Genomic DNA, 25,214 nt, shown 5'->3' with positions numbered 1-25,214 from the left:
CACAAATAAAAGAGAGTAATTGTTGTGTCTACAAGCAGCCTGGTCTACCCTTTTGGAAATGGACAATAGGTTATGCTAAACTTCCTCTGCAGTTGATTGGCATCAGATCATAACTAACTACAAGACTGAACCAAGAATGTTCCTTTCTGAAAACAATGTCTATCATTTTAATGATTTCTAAACACACCTCTTTCCATCAACCTTGTGGTCATTTCAAATTGTTAGTGAGAAAGGATTTAAAACATACAGTCAGCAACTCCTGATTCTTAAGAGTTGCCTCTAATGACATCGAAGAGAGTTTGGAAAGAACATCTACAATGAGATTTTAAAATAAGCCACATCATCTGACTGGTCTCTGTGTCTGAGACCTTTGTGTCAGTGGGCTGACAAGGCCAGCAGAACTGATCCTACTTGTGAATGATTCCTTGGCTTCATCTTTCAGAAGGAAACTGAACATGTTTCTGGGAATTCTCTTTTCCTGTGTCTGTTAAGAGAACTCTGGTCATCTACATTGCTGAAATAATGCTCAATTTTCCAGGTTCTCACCCTCCTCATTTGGGATTAAAAAACATGTATGTCAAATCCTCATTTTATACCTACTAAATCAGTATCTTTGACAGGTGTATTTAAATACATATATATATTTTACATCATTGTTCATTTTTGTACAGTGCTTTCTCCTTTGAGGTGTATTCCCTGTAAAATTCCTACCACCAATTCACCCGTGCACCATCACCATAGTCCCTTGTGCTCTTCCCTCCCCTGTTCTTCCTCACCCTCCTTTGCAGAATGTCTCTGATTTATAGCTGCCTGTTAGTTTTGTTAATTAATTAATTTTCCCAGATGTATTTTTTTTAAAGATTTATTTATTTATTTATGCATACAAGAGCTGGAATACAGGCCAGAGGTGTGTGAAGGGGGGTGTGGGGGGGTGAAAGGATTCATCAGTGACAGAGTGGGGAACAGAACAGGCAGACTGACTGAAATACACTGCTGAGGGGAGCAGCGGGCAAGCCAGGAAGAGGTCTGCCATGCCATGTGGGTAGCTCACTGGCCGGGGATCAAACTCGTGCTGCAGAGGCTGCAGACAGCTTCATAGGCTGTATCTTAACCCTAACAAACTTACTGGACGATCCTATTGGCAAGTCAGGTTAAGAACCACTGATCTTGATAATGTGAGAAAACTCTTGGAACCTCCCATAATCATGGGTGCACTTTCTGATACATGGTTTGGGAACTTCTGAGAATAGCAGATTTTAGAATTGGAAATCCCTTCCTGTGTGCAGGTATTGGGAAGAATGAGTGCTGTACTACATGTCTAAGAGACAGTAATAATATATTCTCAACAACACAACAAAGCAAACTAATCACCTAGAACTTAGGAAAAATGTCTAGATCTGATTTTGCCAGTAATTCACTGTGTAATATTGTCCTCATATACGAAAAACTGGGTGGTCAGAAATGTGTAAAATTTTACCTCTTTAATTTTCTATAGCACAAAAAGCTGATGACCTGCCATAAATACATTCATACTAATTCTGCCTTTTTTATTTCCAGGTGTCTAAGCTCCCTGACACTGCCCGAATTCTTCAAGGGAAGCGGACCCTCACACATTCCAGAGGAGATCCTGATTGATATATGGATAAATTCTATCTTCAGAAATGGGTATGTGACCCAAATCCAGTTAATATAAAGTGAAGACAGATTTGTGGGAGATGTGAAGCCTGTTCTTCACTCACTAAATGTTAACAGGCATGCACCCAGAACTCTGGCCGCTGCTGTGGCCTTCCTGTGATTCATGTGGAATGAATCTTTGTGCTAAGCTGACATTCAGAGTAGAAAGACTAAGAGAATCTAGACCCATCCCAATCTATTGAACCACAGGATCCAACAATGTTGAAGTCTCACTGTATCTGGACTTTCTAATATATGAGCCCATAAGTCCATTGTTTAAGCAATTCTGAGCTGAGCTTTCTGTTACTTGAAGCTGAAATCTCCCTAAGTAATTCATCTTCTTTAAGTCTAAATCTCTTACCCAAGGCCTTAATTCATCCCCTGCTTTCAGGTATCTTTTATCAACTCCTTGGCCATTTCTACCTTGTCTGTCTTTATACCTTTTTCAGCTGTATGACCCCGAGATAACTTAGTGACTATTAATTTACAATTTTTATCCCCTCTTCTCTGCTTGCTCTTGACCTCTCACAAGCAAGCATCTAGGTGCTTCAAAGTTTATACATCCTCTATGTAGACTCCATCTTGTTCAATACAGGGGATAATTTATCTGGTGATAAGTGGAGAGGAAGGTTATATTCAGATGGTTGCTGACAGTTTTAGCAATCAAGGGGTATCTACAGGAGAGAATATCAAAGTCCCCTTCTAGCTTTTACTTTAAAAAAAAAAGGAGGATTTGAATCTTAATGCTAAACAAACAAGAAATAGGTTGTTTCATATGGATTGTAAAAGTTCTTTCCTCCTTATCTCATGAAAGTGATTTAGTACAAACTCAGAGAAAGGAAGGGAGGAAGGAATGAAGGAACCAATTTTTTTTCTAGTCTTATGTCCAGGGTGCTTTCATGTACAGGTTCGCTCGCTATCCCAAAATAGAACATTGCTATGAAACTGCATAATCCAAAATGATATAAAACAAAGACGCAATTACCATTAATTTACATGGGAAAATTTTGAGCATTTCCAGACTCCCCCCCCAAACCATATGAAATCATATCAAATAACACATAAGACAAAATAACACATAGAGTAAAAGCAGGAATGAGTAACGCACATCTGTATAAAGCGGTTCATGTGGGGATTCTCTCACTGCTTGGGGCACTGCTGCATTCATATAGCTGCTGCGAAACCATAGCTGGGTAAGTTCTGCTTTTCAGCTATTGTCATAAAAGCAGAAGTCCTCTTAGAATTTCTTCTAGTAAGGGAAAACAGGCACTAATATATGTCATTCATAAAAGTGAAGTGGCTTAATACAAACTTTTAAATATCCGTGGATCCTGAGTAACTTAAATCTTACAACAATAGCTGCACGGCAAGTTATTTTTATCTCTACATTTAGGGCAACTGAACTTTAAGGAAATAATTTGCTGAAGGCCACTTAAGTGCATGTCAGAGTCACGTTCACACCAGGGACTGTTTGACTCCTAAGTCATACTCAAAGATTTTTAACTTTTTATCTATCCCCATGGGAAAGTTTTTGGACTTCCATAATCCGCCCCCCCCCAGACTGTAAGAGGTCAGCATCACCTGAAAAATCTTCCAGCTTCAAGATGTTGGGGTCCCCTCTCTGGTTATTTCCCCCATTTCTCCTCAGGCCCTCAGAACCCAATGGCACACACAGCTGCTCCTCTTGTGTTTGACTGCAGCAAACACAAGGGCACCACACAATGACTGTGTTCCTGCCACGCTGTTCCCTGGTTTCATTCCTCTGCCATACACAGCTGGTCTTGTGGTCTTCGCACGTGAAATTATGGCCCTGACTGACTACAGCCACCAACCCCATCTGGTGGGATTTATTTATTGAATTGTTCAGAAGTATCTACTGCTCTATTCTATGCTGCATCTTTTCTCTCAAATAATCTGTTCCAGCTCTTAGTGAAACCTGCCACAGGGTCCAAGACCATACATTTGTACTACTCTCTGACAAGTCAAGCTTAGCGTATGCTGAATCACCCTGACCAAACTAAGGCTGTGCCATTTCTGGAATCATCCCCCATTGTGATGTCAGAACAGTATAAAAATATGGAGAAAGAGTGGATGGGGAAAAATGCTGGCGAGAAGAAAAGAAGGGAAGGAAGACGATCTGGATTGACCGAAAGGACAGAATTGCTCATGACTGTTACCAGTTCTCTCTCTACGGGAGGTTTGTTACAGCTTTGTGATGTCAATGTCAACAATTCTGAAAACTAGACTTAAAGGACCACAGCTTAACAGCACCTAGAAGTCAACACAAAGGTATTACCAGAATTCTTCTTTGGTACCGTCGTGTATAGGTGGTCATTATCCATGTAACTATACTGTGATCTGCCCCCTTCTCTGCCTCCACTCTACCAGCTCCAGTTTGAAAGGAAAGGTGGAAGAAAAGAATATAGATTCTGACATTTGATGAAAGTTTCTTAAATGTCAGGAATTTTCATGTCATAACTTGTTCACTACAAGGACTTTTCAGGGAAGGTAGTATAAATCACCAGTTCCACGTTTTTTATAGTTAAGGATACTGAGACTCAGAAAATTCCAGTAATGTTCCTTGTCATCACAGTGAGTTACTAAGTAGAGACTTAATCTGATCTTATACCAGTTACCTTTACATGCATCATGCATTATGTTATTTAACCCATACAATACTTTCATGAGGTATGTACTATTCTTCCACAGTTCTGGAGGTCAGAAGTCAAAGATTGATACCACAATCAAGGTGCCACAAGGCCAAGCTCCCTTCAGCTCTAGGAGAGATTCCTTCCCTATCTGTTCCAGCTCATGGTGGCTCCTAATCTTCCTGGCTTAGGCAGCAGCTCTCCTATCTCTGCCTCCTTCTTCCCCATGTGTCTGTGTGTTTTCTTTTCCTGTAAAGACACTGTCATTTAATTTAGGATCCACTACAATCTATTAGGCTCTAATTCTGATATTTATCATTAACTATATCTGCAAAGACCCTATTTTCAAATAAGATCACATTCTGAGGGTCTGGATGGACATGGATTTTTGAGCCATACTATTTAACCATTAGAGCAGGTGAGGAAAGAGTGTGCTTATGTTTATACAGCTATGTGGTCTAACAAGTAAGTTACTAACTGTATTTATTTGATACCAAGTCTTGGGGGCAAGGTCCCAGAGTTTAGTAGTGGGCTTTGCATGGAGCTCTGTGACTTGTAACAGCAGGTAGAAAGTGGAGTTAGGAGAATTTTTTTTTAAGATTTATTTATTTATACAATAACTGGGGCACAGGCCGGAGGTGCAAGAGGGTGAGAGAATTCACCAGAGACACAGCAGGGAGCAGAACAGGCAGACGACTGAAGACACTGCTGAGGGGAGCAGCGGGCGAGACAGGAGAGGTCTGCCACGCCATGTGGGAATCTCCCTGGCAGGCCGGGTATCAAACCCGTGCTGCAGAGGCTGTGGGCAGCTTCACAGTGCTGCACTCAACCTGCTGTGCCACCGGGGAGGCCCAAGAGAGACAATTTATTATAATTTATGTGGCTCAGTTTGAGGTCCCCCACTGAGTAGGTGTGGTGGTGTAGAAAGCTTAAAAAGTGATATAAATATTTTTTGTGTAATAACTAGAGCAGAAGAACCATGTTCTCAAGGGCTCTGTTGGGAAAGGGGTTAATGAATTGAGAGATTGTCACGTGGGACAATAAATAGCATGAAGGGCAAGAAGACAGTGACAAAGGTGATACAAGACACTGTGATGACAGAGAGCTTAATGCTGGGGCAGTGTAGTGAGAGACTCCTAGGAGTTTTCTGGCTTAGAAAATATACCCTGACTAGGTGATTTTAAGTGACTTAATGAAAACCACAATTTTGGATGTTCTTAAGCATTTGAGAAGGATACCATTAAAGATCAAGTATTACTTTTCTGGCTATGCTTCTTCAGTTCAGATATGTCTGCAAAACTGGTGTAAATTTTAGTCATGTATTTGTAAATGTTGTATACATGGATTATGTAGAAATTAATGAAAAATACTAACCATTCTTCTTGAAGTTTACTATTTCTAAGTATTTCTCAAACAGTGGGAAGAAAAAGCATAACACAAATATTAGGAGGTGAGGAACCAAGGAAAGGTCAAAAATAGAGGGGAGATGCCAATCTAGTTAATGAAAAACACAGACAAGAAATTTGATAACAAGGAAATCAGATTTATAATGGTGGATTAAGTATAAAATTCAAGGCAGTGTTTAGCCTCCAGTGGAACATGCTTTCTTTTTTTTTAATTTTCTTATAAACTTTCTTCTCTTGAGAAGCTGCAGCATTTCACTATGAAATAGTTACATACTACTTTTGGGGCACTCCTTGCTCAGCAAGTTATCAAAATTTAACAAAATGAACATGTGGTAAAGCTGGTGCAATGAGGAAATGGACGGACTTCCTGGTCAAGTGTTTGTAAGCAATCAAATAAGCATAAAGAAATATCGGATTGCATTATTTATGGAGCCATAAAAACACTATCAAAAAGTCTTTCAGATACATCCAAAAAGCTTGTCTTTCATTAATACGCTTATTTCAAAAGAGCAGTATGAAGGCGTTAAGTATATGTCTACTTGGTGAGGCTAAGACTTGTTTTTCCCTGAGTCTATTTGTTGTTTCAAGAATGGAGAGAGGTAGGCCTCCCCTGGTGGCGCAGGCAGTTGAGTGCAGCACTGTGAAGCTGTCTGCAGCCTCTGCAGCGCCTATCCCACATGGCGCGCAGACCTCTCCTGTTGCGCCCACTGCTCCCCTCAGCAGTTATTTCATCAGTCTGCCTATTCTGTTTCCCACTCTGTCTCTGGTGAATCCTCTCTCTCCGGCAAATCTGGCCTGTACCCCGGTTCTTGTATAAATAAATAAATAAATCTTAAAAAAAAAAAAAAGAATGGAGAGAGGGTCTCCCTGGTGGTTGAGTGCAGTGCTGTGAAGCTGTCTGCAGCCTCTGCAGCATGAGTTCGATCCCCAGACAGGGAGATACCCACATGGCTCAGCAGACCTCTCCTGACTCGCCCGCTGTTCCCCTCAGCAGTGCACCTCGGTCTATCTGCCTATTCGTTCCCCACTCCATCTCTGGTGAATCCTTTGCCCCGTACCTCAGTTCCTGTAATCATAAATAAATAAATATTAAAGAAAAAAAAAGAATGGCAAGAACAGAATTTCAATTAAAAATCTGATTTCATCTAAGTAGCATCAGGTACTAGTCTTTATTTCTTCCCTTGCACATTTGTACTCCAGCTCTGTTTTGCCAGACGCTTTGTTTGAGACTTTTCCCTGTCTTGAAACAGTCTTAGTGTTTTGAGAATGGTGCTGAATTGTTTCCTTGTAACAGTTTAAGCATGTGAAAAATGGAGGCTTATTTTCTCATTTCCAGACATCATCTTGGCAGAATGTTTAAAAGAAAGATAAACAAAATGTCAGGAACACTTACAAAAGAACACTAAAATGAGAGGCGCGGGGCGGCAGAGAGCAGAATAAGGGCCATCGTCCCCGAGCTGGCGGCCACCAGCAGAATAGCTGCTGCAGTGACACTAAGTTTACTTCCCCGCGCGATGATTGACTTTGAGTTCATTCCAAATAGCCTTGACAAGCAGAAGTGCAAAGAAAGCTCGTCTCCTTTTCTTCTCCTTTTCTCTCTGTCAGAGTCCTTCTGGGTACCTGAGTCATCTATTTGCAGAGAGGTTGAAAGTGGAAGTAGTAGAATAAATGCTTAGCTTCCCAAATTACCTTGTTCCCTGGGAGGCTTACTCACAACCTAACAGAATCGGTATGGATGCTCCAAATCTGCCTGTTCTAAGCACCCACAGATGTTTTCTCTTGGCACAGATAGTAAGGATCCAGGATTAAATGTTACCATTTAATAATTAATACCATTCAAACTCTCCCTCCCTTATGTTAAAAGTTGGCACTGTGGCATAACCACTGAAGTGCTGACATCCTGGAACACACGACGTGCCGAGTTCTCTGCTACTGTAATGTTATATTCAGGATAAAAGTACTTTAATTTCCCAAGATGTGTAGTAATTGTAGTTTTCACAAGCCGGGCCATATGTTGGAATCTGTTCATATACCTGCACTTAGTTACATTTATATATAAAAGTTGGCAGATGCTTTCTTTCAAAGAAATTAAGTAAGTGGATTTGCTGATATTCTACTGAATATTTTAATATTCATTAAATATAAAATATTTAAATAATTTAATTGTTAATTACTTTTCACTGACGAAACTATAATCCCTATACTTCTAACATATATATACTAGCACACAATTGCAGAATTATGTAAGACTATGCCTGATTTCTGAGCCTGGAATTACTTTCCTCTTTAAATCACGCTATACATCTATAAAACAGTAACATTTGGGGATTCTGAGTGAGAGGAATCTAAATAGCCTTTGTATTCTCTCAATTTTTCTGTAATTCTGAAATGATATCAACACGAAACAAAAAAATAAACTGAAATATATATGAACTAGCTTGATACACGCTTTTTAAATAAACCGAATCTTCTGTTTTATCTACAAAAGCACTAATTAAAGTAAATCTATCCTTCTGTACAGAGAAAACATTTAGATTAAAGGTTCTACCCTATTACCTATAGAAACATAAAGTAACAGATATGTTTGTTGTGTAACTAACAAGGTCACAGGCTGTTCAGCTGCAGGAGCAAACTCCATTAAGACCGTGATAATCTTTTGAAAGATTGTAATTTATCTCCATTTGAAGGGCATTATCTTAGTTCTTCAGCTATCAGAGGGAGCAAGGTTAACAAATATTCAGTGATGAATTTTTGAAAGCTATAGTCAGATCTTGTTCTCCTAAGCCCTTCTACCAGGCTGTCAAAGGCAGTGAAATAAAAATTGTCAAATTTGTACACAGACTTGCTTAATGGCTGTTATCTGAGAAAGTGGTTTATGATTCATACAGTCACTACCTTTACTTAAACAATTTCTCGTTTGCTTTAGATTGAAGACAATCTGTTCCCATTGCTCACGTGGGAGAGATTACCACAAAGGGCTCTTGTTTACTTGAAGTCAGAAGCTATGACACACAGTCTACCCAGAGGGGATTTGTATTTTCGAAACGGTTTCAAATTAATGCTAACGGTCAGCATTATGGAGAGTCTTCTTGCCAAACATACCTGATTTAAATGTGGATTTATTGTTGTATAAATGACCTTGAATATTTTAAGTAGGTTTTCATAATAATTTTTACAGAGGAGGGCAGGTAGAACTAAAATGATTAAGCATCTTCTATGTGCTGAAGGCTCTATCTGATGAAACAGGTCACTTTCATTGAATTCTCCGAATGACCCTATGAGATGTATTTTTACATCACACAGATTAGCACATTTAAGCAAGAAAGGATCAAAGCTCAAGCCTGGATTCACACAGTGAGGATTTGGGAAATGAACTGGGTAAAGATTCACCAAAAGCTTGTATTTTTCTACTACCATCCATGCAAATCTTTAGCAAATACTTCCACGCAATTTTTGTCTGGTCGATTGTCCAAAGAATTGATTTCCCTCTTCCCCACTTGAACGCTCAAGCTGGAACCAGTTTCTTTGAGGAGGAATATTTCTATGATGTAGACATCAAACAGTCCTGAAAAACATCAGTAATATGCAATAATGTGACTTCACTCACTTTCACGGAAGTGGGAGTAGAAATGGGGCCGGAGGTCAGGGGAGGGATGAGGAAGAGGAGTTGATAGATCATCCCAGTGTTTCTTGTAATTAAAACACACAGATCCACCAGCTTTAAATTATGTAACTTAGTTTCTCACTGCTATTATACTTGGGGGTGATGAGAAAAATGGGGTGCAACAAGGATAGTGCAAGGGAAATCCATTTCAACTTTCTGTAAAAAAGTGTTGAATGCATGCACTTTATTCTTCACAGTTTTTTAGCTGTTAACAAAATTTACCATACAATTAAGCCAAGTTCCTTTAACATAGGAGAAAGACCAGGACTACCTGGGTTTCAGATAACTCTAATATCCTCAAAAAGAAGAATGATGAAAACAGACTGAAAAAAAAAAACAACATTAAAGTATACTTAGAGACTTGTACTGAACAAATGTGTTTCATCTACCTGCAAAATATTAAATGCAGGTCATATTTCTAAAGCAGTTCAGGTGGTGTGGTCCAGTAACATGCTATAAGCTTAAAGTAGTGTGATGTTAGTAGTCACACAACTATACATTTGTCAAAATTCATCATGTTTATAGTTTAAAAGGGTGATTTTTTAAAAAAATACCACCTTTACCTCAACAAACCTGACTTTTCAAGAAGACTGAAATTGTGTCGAGTGTATTCCTGTGACTATGGAACCTCGTTTGAAGATACTGCTAAAATTTATGTTCAAATCCTTTCAAGAATGTTAAGTTCAGGGATCTCCCTGGTCGCGCAAGGGGTTAAGTCGCAGTTCTGTGAAGCTGTTCACAGCTACTGCAGCACGAGTTTGATCCCTGGCCAGGGAGCTACCCACATGGTGCAGTGGACCTCTCCTGTCTTGCCCGCTGCTCCCCACAACAGTGTGTTTTGGCAGATCTGCCTGTTCTGCTCCCTACTCTGTCTCTGGCAAATCCTCTCACCCCTCACACCTCTGGCCTATACCCCAGTTCTTGTATGCATAAATAAATAAATCTTTAAAAAAAAAAAAAAAAAGAATGTTAAGGTCAGGCAGGGATGGATGATCTCCCTGAGTTGCAATGAGGGAGCAACCTCATCTGGTTTTTCAGGATAGAAACCTTGTGCCTAGACGCCAACAGACATGTGGCCTTGGTTCCTCTGGACCTATTGAAGAAATACATGAAGATCCCTACCAGTCCTTTAGGGGACAGCTCCTCAGGCCCTGTGAGCCTTGGCATTCTTGAGACAAAGGCACTCTGCCACCTGACGTGCTTTTAGGGTCCTAAAGATCTTTGGACAGAATGCTCTCACTGGTCATATATTGATCACATCCATACACTGGATCTTTTAGACCTTTTTTTCACCCTAAGAGTAATCATAGAAGTGCTCTAGAAAGCCATTCTTCTCAATACCAGAGACTTTGTAAATTTACTTCACAACATTTACCAAACACCAGATGATTTCTACCTTGAAACTATCCTGGAAACGATACGAGAAATAAAGTTGATGTAGCTGGAAAAGTATATTTGTTCAATCATTGTTCCTTTTGTTTAGATAGAGATGGGTAATTGCTTCTGGGATTTATATTGGTTTACTTGCACAGAAATAATTAATTTGAGTTCATTATTCTTCAAAATAAAACTCAGATCTCACCAACAATAAAAAAATTCTTATTATACCTTAAGTCCTTGTTTTAAAGGGGTTGTGCATGTGTATGTATGTATAAATCTCTTTTAGACTAGAGTAGTGCCTCTTTCCTAATTATGAATTTATTTTATCATGTGAAATTCATTGGAGGAAATAGTGATATAGAACTAACAGACTACCACAAACATGGATTTCTTCAGCAATTTATATTTCCATATGTAGATGTAATAATATAACTAAATACTTGCAAGATGTACACAAGTATATATAGGTTAAGTTATATCATTTCTCCAGAAAATTGGCCAAAGTCTGTCTTTGTCATTTAAAGACGCTTGTGTGGGAATATCGCTATCTTCTGTGAAATTTAGCCAACCTTAAAAATACTTTCATAAATGTTCTCTGTATGTCAAATTTCTATAATCTGCCAAAACTTTGATGATTTTGTTATTTTCTCTCTGCAGTAATATGCCCTGCTCTTTTAATATCTTAAGAGAGATATCTGCACTGAGTTTTCTCTTTTCAGTCCAGGCCTCATGACAGGGTTGGCCTGAACTAGCTCATTCACTGGTAATTTCTCCAGTGGGAGAGATCTGTGGGGCTGTGACACAGGCCTGGAGCATTCCAGCTATGGAAGCGATTGTTCCTGAGAATTTATCGTTCAGCTTTCAGGATTTTGGCATGCTGTTTGTTAAACACAGTCATTCTTAAAAATGAAATTACCCACATTAACAATGAAAAAAAAATTAGAAAAAAGATAATGCATCAAAAATGAACATTTTCTAATTATTTCCTGTTACCAACACTTTGGAGATTAACATTTATCATAATCTGTGTAATGGAAATACAGTGATGCGCTAATTTATCTTTTCCCAGCTCCATGTTCTTAACTTTGCGTCGGTAGCTTGAAATTGGCCATCACGGGAAATTGGCCATCACGGGAAATCAGCAAACACTACAAGTTTAGGTCTCTACCATCTCCTTCCCCCAAATACCCACCCCCTTCTTCCCCCAAGAGTTATTAAGCATTTACTAACAGACTTAACAGCTTTCTATTTGAAGTTATTTGGACAAAAAAGGAAGAAAAAAAGATGGAAGCTTCATGTTGTTAAGCTTTCCTACCCATACCATAGGCAGTGTCATTACACAACAATACGTAGAGAATTACCTACCCATCTCTTCACTCATTCAATAAATATTTACTTAGTACCATTAAGTACAAAGCGCTATGCTAAGCATTGTCCTAATGGGAGCAAATAGACATTAAAGAACTCAACAAAGAAACGTTGAGTAATAGAAAGTACACGTGCTTTGGATTCAAAAGGATCTAGGGATAAACCCAACTATGCAGAGCGACCAGGTTCCCAGGAGCAGAGGACTCTATCGGGTTTAGCACCGAAAGTCCTGCATGCTGGGAAGCACTTCCATTCTGGATGAATGGAAATATTTGGTAATGCTACAACTATGCCACTTAATAGTTTAGAATACTTGGGTTTGCTACTTTCCATCTCTCAACTTAGTTTTCCCATGAGTGAAACAGGGGAAAGAAATCCAGGGTTTCAAGTCTGGGCACCCTATAAGGACAGTGCCTGTGCATGTAGCCAGTTAGGACCATGGCTTCATTACTCAGGCATGACTGAGTAACTCACTGGCCACTGGCAGTTGAACTCAATGTCTAGCTCCTCTCCCCAACCCAGAAATGAGGGGACAAGACTCCAAGTCCTGTCCTCTGTTCATTTTGATTTCTTTGGCAAACAGTCCCCACCCTCAGTATTTTCCAGAAGTTACCCTTATTAACACAAGGAGTCACCTTTAACATTCTCAATACTCAGGAAATTGCAAGATGGTTTCTTTGGCTGTGTGAATCAGGAGGTGTAGATAAAGATTAAATATGTATGGGAAATATATTTTTGATTATCTGAATGATGAAAGTATTTATTTCTTATAATTCACAATATCACAGTCTCAGGAAATGCTAGTTCCTATTTCCAGTTCTGTTCAATGGCTTTCCACATAACTGATAGCTTTTAAATAGCTAGTAAACTACCATGCATTGAACACTTCACTGATACTGGAACATGTTGAAGTATTTCACTTAACTATATTATTAAGCTAGGAAACAAATGTTCATAATGACTTCCAGATCCTGAAAAAAAAAAAAAAAAGCAGCACAATTTTGTTTTAGGGATGATAAAGTCCACAAAGTGGGTAATTAGAATGGCCACAGTTGTCATCAATAAAACTATAAATGCAAAGTAAGAAAAGCATCACTGTTGTTTGAAAGCCTTTTGTATATATGGGTATAGATGTAATTCTAAATAAATACCGAAGTGAGACACAAATGCAAATACTGATCTCACTGTTGAGGAAGTAGCTTCAAAAAAATTTACATTGTTCATGTTAGCCCTTCCTTTAGGGAGAATTATTATTTTACCTTGTGTTTTGATACTATGAAATTGAGATGGTATTAAAGAACCACTTCTCCTTTGGGGGAAAATACAGGAAAACAGAAAGAAAATCTTTTAGAAAAACTTTAGTGTTGAGGTTGCAGATACGATGTCCTACCCAACCTCCAAGATCACCTGCAATGGTCCTCTCCTCCTGGTACTCACTCCCTCATTAGTCTCCTCCCATGTTGAAGCAAAGCTGCTCTGTGTGGCCCATAAAATGTGGTACACATGATGGTGCATGATTTCTGAGACTAGGCCATGAAAGTTGGTTTGCCAGATAAAATACAGTATGCCTGAATTTCAGATAATCAGCAAAAATCTTTAGTATAAGTGTGTCCTAAATATTGCATATGCCATACTTACATTAAAACATTAATTAGTGCTTATCTGATAGTAAATGAATGGGGTGTTCTGCTTACTTTGTGTGTGTGTGTGTATGCTATATCTGGCAAACCTACAAAGAACATTAACTTTCACTTTCTTCTCTTCAATTTCACCTCTTCTCTTAGTTCACCATGCTGTGCGGATGCTCAAATAGCCCTGTAGAAGGCCCCTGTTGAACAGGAACTGAGGCCTCCTATCAGCCAGCAGCAACTGGCTGCCTATGTGAAAGCCACCTTAGAGTCCATCTTTCGTGGTTTAGATATCTCTGAATGTAACAAAATTTGCCTCGTACTTCTCACTTGTTTATTATGTCCTTAGTGGCTACTCTAGATGTGGTTCCATTAAAATAGAGTCCTGGGACCTCCCTGGTGGTGCAAGGGGTTAAGCACCGCACTACGAAGCAATCCGCAGCCTCTGCAGCAAGAGTTCGATCCCTGGCCAGCCAGGGAGCAACCCACATGGCAAAGCAGACCTCTCCTGCCTCGCCTGCTGCTCCTCTCAGCAGTGTATTTCAGTCAGAGCTCCTTTTCTGCTCCCCACTCTGTCTCTGGTGAATCCTCTCACCCCCCTTCCCCCGCAGCTCTGGTCTGTGCCCCAGCTCTTGTATGCATAAATAAATCTTTAAAAGAAAAAAAAAATAGGGCCTCCCCGCTGGCGCAGCGGTTGAATACTGGGCTGCGAAGCTGCCCGCAGCCTCTGCAGCGCTGGTTCAATCCCCTGCCTCCGGCGAGGGTCCCACATGGCGCGCAGACCTCTCCTGCCGCACCCACTGCTCCCCTCAGCAGTGGACTTTGTTAGTCTGCCTGTTCTACTCTTCGCTGTGGCTCTGGTGAATTCTCTCACCCTCCCGAGCTTCTGACTGTACCCAGTGCTTGTATAAATAAATAAATCTTTAAAAGAAAATAGAGTCCTTTGTGTCTCTGCTCCCCAGTGTGCTCAAGCGCCCAACCCACTCAATATAGCAAAGTACTAGGCATTTGAGCACCTTTAGTTTTGTTAAATATGAATGGTGCTCTGAACTTCAATTTTGAGATCTGTAAAGTGGGATAAAAATAATACCCTCTAATCAAATAGGGTTGGTGTGAAGATTAAATGAATTAATAGGCTTAGAAATGTGCTGGATACACAGGAAGTGTTAACTACACATGAGACAGGTCCTCCTGTATCTCACTGATCAGCTCGTATGGAGTCATCTGTAGGGCTTATGAATACTCTGATCACTGGGCCCTATCCTCTTCAGTTTCTGATTTTTTGAGTACGTTGTCTCCAGATAATGCCGAGCTTCTGCATTGGCTTAACTCTTTCAGTGACTGCAGTCATGGTGGGAGAGTGCCTTCTCAATTTTGTTTACAAATGGGTTGAGAGTTGGTTGAGTGAAGACCTCTGCAATTGAGGCAGAGCTGTCAAGAGAGTGAAGTCTGATTTGTCTTAACACCAGCAGGCACAAAAGCCTCTGATTTATCTCTGGCTATAATCAATACCTCTAGATCAGGATGCTTTTAGCCAGTAGAAAGACTAGAAAAGTAGAAAGAAACTGGCCTCTGATCTAAACTCAGTGATGAGCACTGTTAACTACTACCATTTTGCTGGCTCCTGGACCCTGATCTCAATCTGCTTGAAAACCACATCCAGGGCCTCTCTGGTGGCGCAAGCAGTTGACCTCAGTGCTGTGAAGCTGTCTGCAGCCTCTGCAATGCGGGTTTGATCCCAGCCGGCCAGGGAGCTACCCACATGGCACGACAGACCTCTCCTGTCTCTCCTGCTGCTCCCCTCAGCAGTGTATTTCAGTCCGTCTGCCTGTTCTGTTCCCCACTCTGTCTCTAGTGAATCCTCTCACCCTCCTGCACATCTGGCCTGTACCCCGGTTCTTGTATGCATGAATAAATAAATCTTAAAAAAAAAAAAAAAAAGAAAACCATATCCATGCATTCAGTTAAAGTTCTCATGTAATCCAGTGTGGGAGAAAATGTCATCATAATTGAAAATAATGCTGCAGTGGATTAGAAAAAGACATTTTTTGTTTTGTTTTCTTAATTGGCACAGGGTTAAAGTATTAAACAAACAGTCCCTAAATGTAGTTCCTTGCTGAAGGTAGTACCTTTACCAAGATACAAACTCATCCCCCAAAGCAACGTAGAAGAGGAAACCCTTTTCCTCTACCTTCTTAGGTTCTTTTTTTGTGGCCTGCAAACTAAACTGACAGAGACAGATTAACACTGCAAAAGACATACAAATTGTATTAACATGATTATGCACAAAGGAATGTCACAAAAAAAAGTAAAAACCCTAAGAGGTGATCAGACCTGGTGTCTTACATACTGGTTTTTAACAGAGGGCAATAAAATGGAGAAATGACTGGACAAAAGAGATGTGGGTGGCTGAGTCCCAAGAGGCAGTAAACTGTGGGAAGGTGACTGAGAAATGTGTGGTAGATAAGAGTTACTTAGCAAGGTCTGTTATGCAGACTCAAGTAGTCTTCATTGATGAGTTAGAAAATTCTCATTTCAATGTACTGTGAATGACTACCTATCAATTATTAATGGGTTAGAGCCATTTTACTTGTATATAGTCAGCACCTCAAACTTTTCTTAATTTCATGCTTGGACATTCACTCATCCATCTGTCATTCATTCAAACTATATTTACGAAGCGATTACTTTGTGCCATTGATTGTGCACATAGTGACTATCTAATTGTGCCCATTTAAGTTACAACGGGCTTTACTGAATTCTTCTTCCAAACCCTAACTTTCTTGTCTTTAAAATTTTTTATGTACCAAATAATGTAAATTTTACTTCACTTCCACCATTTTTCCCAAGAAATGAGGGTTAAAATGAAAATCTTTGCTCTTAAAAATAATTCACTGTTTGAAGAAAAATAATCAGGGTCTTTTACGTGGGAAACCAAAAATGTATGTGATGAAAGTAAAGATAAATCTAAATTATGATTTACTGCTTATGAAAATGACTTTGTTTATGATATGAAGTTTAGTAATCTCCCAATGAATACAGTAATTTAAGCAAATTTTGCATTAAAGAATGAATCATAGTAAGAATTTTCTATTGTGACACGCTAAGATTTTAATGGCCATTTGTTTTAAAAGCAAATCTGAAAAGAATTGGTCAAGTGCCAAAAGCTGTCTGTAATGACAAATTGCTCACAATGAATTGCTTTGAAAGAAAACACTACGTTCTGCGTTTGAAACAAATTTGTGTAACTACTAGACATATTCCATTATCTGCAAATATTCTTCCTTGACCATAAACTTAAAAGGCCCAGTTTTAGTTCCTTTCAGACCTTTCTAAGCTTCTACCTATGTTCTTTGAGGCAACAGAGAATTGGGTAATGTATATTTTCTAGTTCCACATCCATTCCTTCACAAGTCCTTATTATGCAAATAGGCAATGCTTTGTTGATTGCTTTGAGCTTTTTAATTCTTCCAAATGGTTATAAAAATTCGAGTTTAATTTTCCTGGGATCTACATTGATTTACAAAGATCATAGCTGTTAAAACTGTAATTGCCTATATTTCAAGTAAGGTTATTTATAATATGATCCCATAAAATCAATGAGAATACAAATTAATATTGTCCATTTTCACAAATGAATAAGATGGCTGCCAATTTTCAAATAGCAAAACATGTGTCTTCATTTGATTAAACAGTTTCAGAGTTATATTTATGGATTTAAGGCAAAGTACACAAGGGGGGCCTTAACACTGCTTTGGATTTGGTTGTCTTGCTCATTTTAGACATGACAGCCTCCAGGGTCAGACCCAGGTTATTGTGTTTGATGCCTACAATTTTGGGATCCCTTTATAGAAAGAAGCTAAAAAAAATACTTTGTCTGCAAAATCTACAAAAATAGATAACCACAATATTAGGGTACTTCTCCAAACTGTGGAAGTGGCCCAATCCACAAAGCAAGAAATGACCTGAAAATTAAGTTTCATTCTCTTTATGTAAATCCACCTGTGAACTAACAGACACAGCAAAACTGAGACATGAAGCAATAATGACTTACTCGTCAGAAGCACAATATAATTGATTTTTTTTTTTAATAGAGGCATGTTTTATTTATTTATTTGTTTGTTTGTTTGTTTGTTTATACATGCACTGAGTACAGTCAGAAGCGTGGGAGGGTGAGAGAATCCACCAGAGCCAGAGCGGGGAGCAGAGCAGGCAGAAGGACCGAAGTACACTGCTGAGGGGAGCAGCGGGCGGCAGGAGAGGTCTGCGCGCCATGTGGGACCCTCCTCTGGTGGCGGGGGAGCAGCCGGGGATCGAACCGGCGCCGCAGAGGCCGCGGGCAGCTTCGCAACCCAGCGCTCAACCGCTGCGCCACCGGGGAGGCCCACAATATAATTGATTTGTATATGGCTAATGGAAATCAGTATTATTACTTAGTCATGTTAATGAAAAAAAAGTGGTGGGAGAAAATCATTTGTCCACATTGATGGATCAGTACAAGATCTTTGCTTAGCATATGGGAGAGCGTTTTAGTGGAGCACCAACTGGTCATCCTGCTTTTATGGGGTTGGGGGGGCAGGGCGGTGACTGATGTAATCTTTATTTTTTTATTTCTTTCAAAGATTTATTTATTTATACAAGAGCTGGGGTATAGGCCAGAGTTGTGGGAGGATGAGAGGATTCGCCAGAGACAGAGCAGGGAACAGAAGAGGCAGAATGACTGAAATATGCTGCTGAGGGGAGGAGCAGGCGAGACAGGAGAGGTCTGTCACGCCATGTGGGTATCTCCCTGGCCGGCTAGGAATCAAACCCACACTGCAAGGGCTGCGGACAGTTTCACAGCATTGCGCTCAACCTGCTGTGCCACCAGGGAGGCCCTGATGTAATCTTTAGACAGCTTGATGACTGACCACCATCACAGTTATTAAAAAAAAAATACAATATGTAAAAGGCAATTAATTTTTGTTTTATTATATAAACCTAGACTAAGACCTTCAAATGTGTGGGTTGTATCACATTGCAAACGCCTTTATTTGAGCACATTTATGGAGATATAACTAATAATACAAAGTAGTTTATCTATACCATGGGCAAACCCACAGTAGAGATAAACAAATACTACTGTATCATCAAAGACAGACGGAATTCTTGCCTCCTGAAGGTCTCATGGAAGGGTTGTGGTTGTTTTACAGCAATAGCAGGCATATGCTGTTGTTGTTGCTTTTTAAAAATTTATTTATTTATGCATGTAAGAACTGGGGTATAGGCCAGAGGTGTGGGGGTGGTAGTGAGAGAATTCACCAGAGACAGAGTGGGGAACAGAACAGGCAGCATGACTGAAATATACTGCTGAGGGGAGCAACAGGTGAGGCAGGAGAGGTCTTCTGCGCCATGTGGGTAGCTCCCTGCTAGGGGATGGAACTTATGCTGCAGTGGATGCGGATGGCTTCATAGGGTGCGTCTCAACCCCTTGAGTTACCAGGGAGGCCCTGGCAGGCATATGTTTTATGCAGCAGAAACCATTTCAATAGAATAATGAATAGAAGTGGTTCATCAAAATAGCAGGTGCTTGTGATGGGGACTCATGGATGTGTATTTGAAGAAGCAGATAAAGACCACATGTATTAGAATACCTTGAAAGTCACTATAATTCAAGACTTAACATCAATGGTTCTCAAAGTGAGGTCTCTAGATCAGCAGTTTCAGTCTTATTCTGGAACTGATTTTATATGTAAATTCTCAGACCCCACCCCAGTTCTACTGGATCTGAACTTCTGGGGTGGGGTGAGCACCCTGTTTGAACAAGTCTTTTGGGTGATTCTGATGCTCACTGGAGAACCAATGCACTGAGTTATACTACACCACAGATTTCCGAAAGGAATGTAATGCTTACAGAATGGTGTTTCTGGAAGATTAAACTGGCAACTGTGGGCTAGATAGATTGGATAGAGAAGGGACTGGAGGCAGAAAGTCTATTTTTTAACATAATGTCTTAATCAGCATAATATATATAAATTATAATACCTGCTGCTGAATTTCAAAGCAGTTCTTTGTCAGGGTTTTAGCATCTTCATTTTATGGGGCAACGTATTAAATTGTGGCAATCTGCCTTCATGAGCCTGCTTTAAATTATTTAACAATCAATTAAATGCTTTCATTTTATTATAGTGAAAGCTAATTTAATGACTTGTAGCTAGTAACTAGTAGGAGGAAACTCCATCTTTTGCACACAACAATAAAAACTGAACAACCTTACACATACACGCCAGATAGATAGGAAGACAATTTTTATATAATGAATTTGGGGGTTTGAAGGGAGCTTTAAGAGATGCTTCTTCCCTAGAAGTAATAACTCCAAATAAACATATGCCGACTCCAAGTGTTGTGGCTTATTTAAGAATGGGGAAGGGAGTGGAGGAAGATGCAGAAGGGAGAGAACGGTTATTCTGAGTCATGAAGGGGGCAGGAGGGAGCAGAAGACTGACAACAAGGAGAAAAGGGAGGAAGAAAAATGCAGCAAGAAAGTATAAAATAATGTGCCTCGACTCAATCAAATCCTTCAAGCTGTTAGGGTTCAGTGAATCAGCAGAGGGGCTCTAAGCGATGGGTAATGAGTAAGTACCACCTACGACAGCCCAGCTGCAAAGAACTTACGCTCCTGTGCCTCCGGGCAAAAAATGACTATAATGCTGCTGGACGGCTGCCCTTTAAGTGTTTTCTTAAGTTTGAAATCTTGGCACTTTTTATATACCCATCCATAGAAAACCTGCTGTGTGAGAAACACGCAGAAAATGTACTTATGGAACCCCATGTGTGAAGCGATATTGTTTACATAAGGCTTACACAATTTGAGAATAACGCAATTTGACAGAAGAGACAGGTTGATGAAATGTCTGTGGTGTCTTTTTTTTTTTTTTCCTTTTGGCATTATAGTTGAGTGGGTAGAATATAACCATGGGAAAGCCGAGAGCTGGCCCTGATTTCTGGCTCTGTTACTGACATCCTGTATGATTCAGGATAAGAGACATGGCTTCAACCCCACACTTATTACAGAGCAGCAAGCTGGGAGAGAGGGGCGCCTGGGTCTGTAAGGGGCCCCAGTATTCTTGTTTTTCCTCAGATGAGAACATTACCCGGCAGACAACCTCCAAGCCACATGTGCTAGAGCAAGACTTCCCGCTAGGCAGGCTGTAAAAAAAGAGCTTTTCATCAAGACCAATGCTTGGATATTGTTGGTGTTGGAAATGCAAGGGACAGCTGGTGGTGGAAGAGTGTGATAAGGAGATTTGGAAATTCATCAGACTCTGGCGTAAATGTCCCAAAGCATAAGGCAACCTGCAAGGGCCTTGAGCTGCCAAAAAGGTCCAGAATCAGAAAACACGTGGATTTCACACAAAATCAAGGCAGTAGGACAAGTCGTGGAGGTAATCAGGGACTGGCAGTCATGACAGGGAATGATCCTACTTGCTAACATGCACCCGGAGTCACCTACTACAGATCCTAGGACTTTAACTCTATTCATTTATTCAATTCTCATCCCTAAGCCTCACAATCCTCCCCCCAACTCTGCCAGGAGGTGGTATGCTTATAATGTCAGTTCAAAGATGAAGAAACAGATGCCCCCAGAGGTGAAGATGACATCACTAGACAGTGGCTCAAAGGCTGAGCATGTAGGCAAGATAGCTGCATCTTAAATTTCCCAGGAATGGAAAGGAGGCTGAGGTAGAATTGAGCATGGAGATCAGCATGCAGATTAACTCTCTGCTCCAATCAGATACTTCCTACAAGCTTCCAGTGGGGGTGCGATCCAAGCATGGGATGGAAAGGCTGACAGCAGTGCAATCTGCCACATGGCCCAAGACTGAGAACAGCCGCTGTGTGAACTGTTTACCACTACTGGCTGATTGTGCCAGACCCAAGAGGCAGGGGATCTGGGGCCTCTGTGCCAGGGCGGGACAGTGGGTTTGGTAGCATGACAAAACCACAGCCTTAACACAAACTCTTGTGTTTACTCAACAGAAAATGAAGTGGAAAGTTTGCAATTATGTAGCTCATTTGAACCAAGGAGTCACCCTAACTAGGTAATTTGACTCTCACACATGAACCAGTAACTGTGGGGGAAAGAGTTGAAGATGTTCACTGCGTAATTTAGATGAAACATTCACACACACACACACACACACACACACACACACACACACACACACACACCCCTCTCTCTGAGAAAAATGTAATTGGTAAAATCTCACTTGGATAACATACTTGCTGAGATTCTTTGAGTTAAACTGTATTTTAAGAAGAGCCCGTCAGTGAACGATTTTGAAAAATAACACTATAATATACTGCCAATTCTCACAACACTTACAGTGATACAAGTGAGTATGTGTCTCTTTTCAGAAAGACTATAACTTGCAAGGATTATGCCTCGAGGCACTCTTTTTTCTATTAACTATTTCTTTTGAAAAGTGCCAATTGCTTTTCAAATGAGTGTCTTGTTGGTTTCCCCTTCCCTACAAGAGGGAAAAGAAAATTTCAGAAGTTAAAAAGAAAACAAAAAAATCGTCAAAATTTGCATCAGGCCCTGGAGCACCACCAACTACCATGTGAGCTTCAAGGAGTACAAGTCCTGTGTTGATTCAAACCATTACACCGTGGAATTATAGGGCTGGAATGGAAACTTTAAAATAACATAATTAGAGGTTTCTATTTTACAGGCAAGGGAACTAGAGCATAAACGCCTCTTACAAGGTCACAAAGCCGTGCAGTCACCCAAATGAGATGAATCTATTCTTTCCACCACCTTCTGCTCTGGTTCTACTATCCACTGGATAGCCACTGATATATCCACTATTTTTGGCCCGAATACATATCATGTTTTTTTCCCCGCCATAATAAATAAATACCAGTACTTAGCTTTACTATTTAAACAAATATGGGAAACAAAAAAAAAAAAATTGACAGTAAGGACAAGAAATATTTGCACACCCCTGTTAGCAACATTATTTACAACAGCCAACTTTGGAAGCAACCCAAGTGCCCACAAAATGGAAAATGGATTAAAAAAAATGTTGTAGACAAAGGAATTCTGCCTTTTAAAGAATAAAATCCTAATATATGCTATAATATGGATCAAATTTGAGGACATTCTGTTAAGTGAAATAGTCACAAAAGGACAAATTGTATGAGCCCACTGATCTAAAATTCCTAGAGACAAATTCACAGAGACAAAAGTGGAATAGGGTTTGCCAGGGCCTGGAAGAGGTCGGGTTTAGGGAGTTGTTTAATGGCTACAGAGTTTCAACTGGATAGATGAACAAGTTCTACAGATGGTGATGGTTGCAAAACAGTATGAATATACTTAATGCTGAACTGTACTGAAATGTACACTTTAAATGGGTCACAGTAAATTTTAGGTTATGCGCATCTCATCACAATTTAAAATAATTTTAAAAATACAAGGGAAAAACGTTCTCTTTGTTCTATGTGAAAAGATTGGCAAGGTCCTTGTGACTGTGCCATTGTTCCTATTCTCTAAAAGACTATGCTGGTGGGCTTCCCTGGTGGTGCAAGGGGTTAAGCACCGCACTATGAAGCAATCCACAGCCTCTGCAGTAGGAGTTCGATCCCCGGCCAGGCAAAGAGAAACCCACATGGTGAAGCAGACCTCTCCTATCTCGCCAGCTGCTCCCCTCAGCAGTGTATTTCATCAGTCTGCCTGTTCTGTTCCCCACTCTGTCTCTGATGGATCCTCTCACCCCCACATCTCTGGCCTGTACCCCAACTCTTGTATGCATAAATAAATAAATCTTTAAAAAAAAAAAAAGACTATGCTGGAGATGCCTTTTGTGTTGTCATGAAAGAGACGCTTCAGCATATCAAACTGACCTGTAAATGAAATTTGGATACGCTCTCAATGCACTTATGTAGCTTACATTGTAAATTCATTAAAACTATTTGGTAAAGGGGAGCAGAGTAAGAATGCATTTATTTCAGGGGACAGAAACTGAAGAATGTACTTATGGGGTCGTCTTCCTGAGCATGCCTGTGCTTTCACTGCATGTGTGCATTGTGGACAAACACGTTAGGTGTGCTTCCTAACAAAGATACAGGGAATAACACAGTATATCCTGAGTTGTTCCACTGGTACTCTCCAGCTAGAAATTCTAGAAATTCTAAAAAGGCTAGAGTTTTAGTTCTAATTCTTAGATCTGTGGTCTCTTGGTAAGTATTTTAGGAAGCCTTGATCTGACAAAGTAAAGCAAGGACACACATACTGTGAAGAGGTGACTCATTTTTCTGCAAAACATGACAGTACATATATTTTACTGAACATTTTCAACCATTTGTCAATTATTTAAGAAATTGTATCATTGCTTTTTAGGCTTATTTCGGGGACCTGTTGTAGATACTAGTGAATTATTTCATTTATTTTTTAAAAGATTTATTTTTAAAGATTTATTTTAAGATTTATTTATTTATTTATGCATACAAGAACTGCTGTACAGGCCAGAGGTGTGGGGGTTGAGAGGATTCACCAGAGACAGAGTGGGGAACAGAACAGGCAGATTGACTGAAATACACTGCTGAAGGGAGCAATGGGTGAGATGGGAGAGTTCTGCTGTGCCAGGTGGGTAGCTCCCTGGCTGGCCAGTGATTAAATTTGTGCTGCAGTGGCTGTGGACAGCTTCATAGGTTGCGCCTTAACCCTTTGCACCACCAGAGAGGCCCTAGCAAATTATTTTCATTTTAGATGGGGAAATATTTTATGAGGACAAAGTATTTTTGTTGCGCATTTCTGTATGTCCCTTGAGATGGACGTTTTCTTTTCTTTTCTTTTTTCTAAGATTTATTTATTTATACATACAAGAGCTGGGGTACAGGCCAGAGATGCGGGGGGTGAACGGATTCACCAGAGACAGAGTGGGGAACAGAACAGGCAGATTGACCTAAGTACACTGCTGAGGGGAGCAGCGGGTGAGTCAGGAGAGGTCTGCACCATGTGGGTTGCTCCCTGGCTAGCCGGGAATTGAACTCGTGTTGCGGAGGCTGCAGATTGCTTCATAGTGCAGTGCTTAACCCCTTGCGCCACTAGGGAGGACCCCAGAATGGACATTTTCTAATGACTGATAATGATTTTCAAAAATCTCTTCTTAAGTTCACTTTTAAATTCAGCTTTTTTGTAATTTGCTAACATAGCACTAAGCTCTATTAATTCTTTTTTCAGATGTTTAGAACTTATGACATATCTGAAAGGTGAATTTGGCATTAAACCAACATTTTCCTTTTGCCAGCTCCCAGAGTCAAGGTATCATATTCCCAGAAGAGTAGGTTGTGTTCCTCTATTTCTCAAACATCATTAACAAAACTGACAGTGAAGCACTAATTTCAGAATTGTTCCAATTGTTATTGATGTGTAAAGCAGAAAGGACTGGGCCTGATTGTCAGA

The 25,214-nt window shown here is 40.1% G+C and overlaps 1 protein-coding gene across 10 annotated transcripts in view; it reads right to left on the bottom strand.

Moving 5' to 3' along the window:
• ZNF608 (zinc finger protein 608) overlaps nucleotides 1-25,214 on the bottom strand; it is a 392,506-nt gene that overhangs the window by 161,768 nt on the left and 205,524 nt on the right. The window contains exon 1 of one of the 10 annotated variants that reach the window (XM_054694485.1): nucleotides 3,256-3,693. The exons of 8 other annotated variants lie outside the window; for them this stretch is intronic. Coding sequence is in view for 1 of the 2 variants with exons in the window: in XM_054694476.1 (XP_054550451.1) it covers nucleotides 2,783-2,802 (20 nt within the window). In the remaining variant the exon portion in view is untranslated. Of the gene's footprint in view, nucleotides 1-2,782; nucleotides 2,862-3,255; nucleotides 3,694-25,214 lie in introns of those variants that run through there. One more of the 10 variants, XM_054694476.1, reaches the window with a different exon arrangement.

This window comes from Talpa occidentalis, unplaced genomic scaffold (assembly GCF_014898055.3).
Source record: "Talpa occidentalis isolate TD23 unplaced genomic scaffold, MPIMG_talOcc4v2.1 talOcc4.13, whole genome shotgun sequence".
NCBI lineage: Eukaryota > Metazoa > Chordata > Mammalia > Eulipotyphla > Talpidae > Talpa > Talpa occidentalis.
Note: the sequence above shows the minus strand (reverse complement) of the source record. Positions and strands in the feature narration are given on the sequence as shown.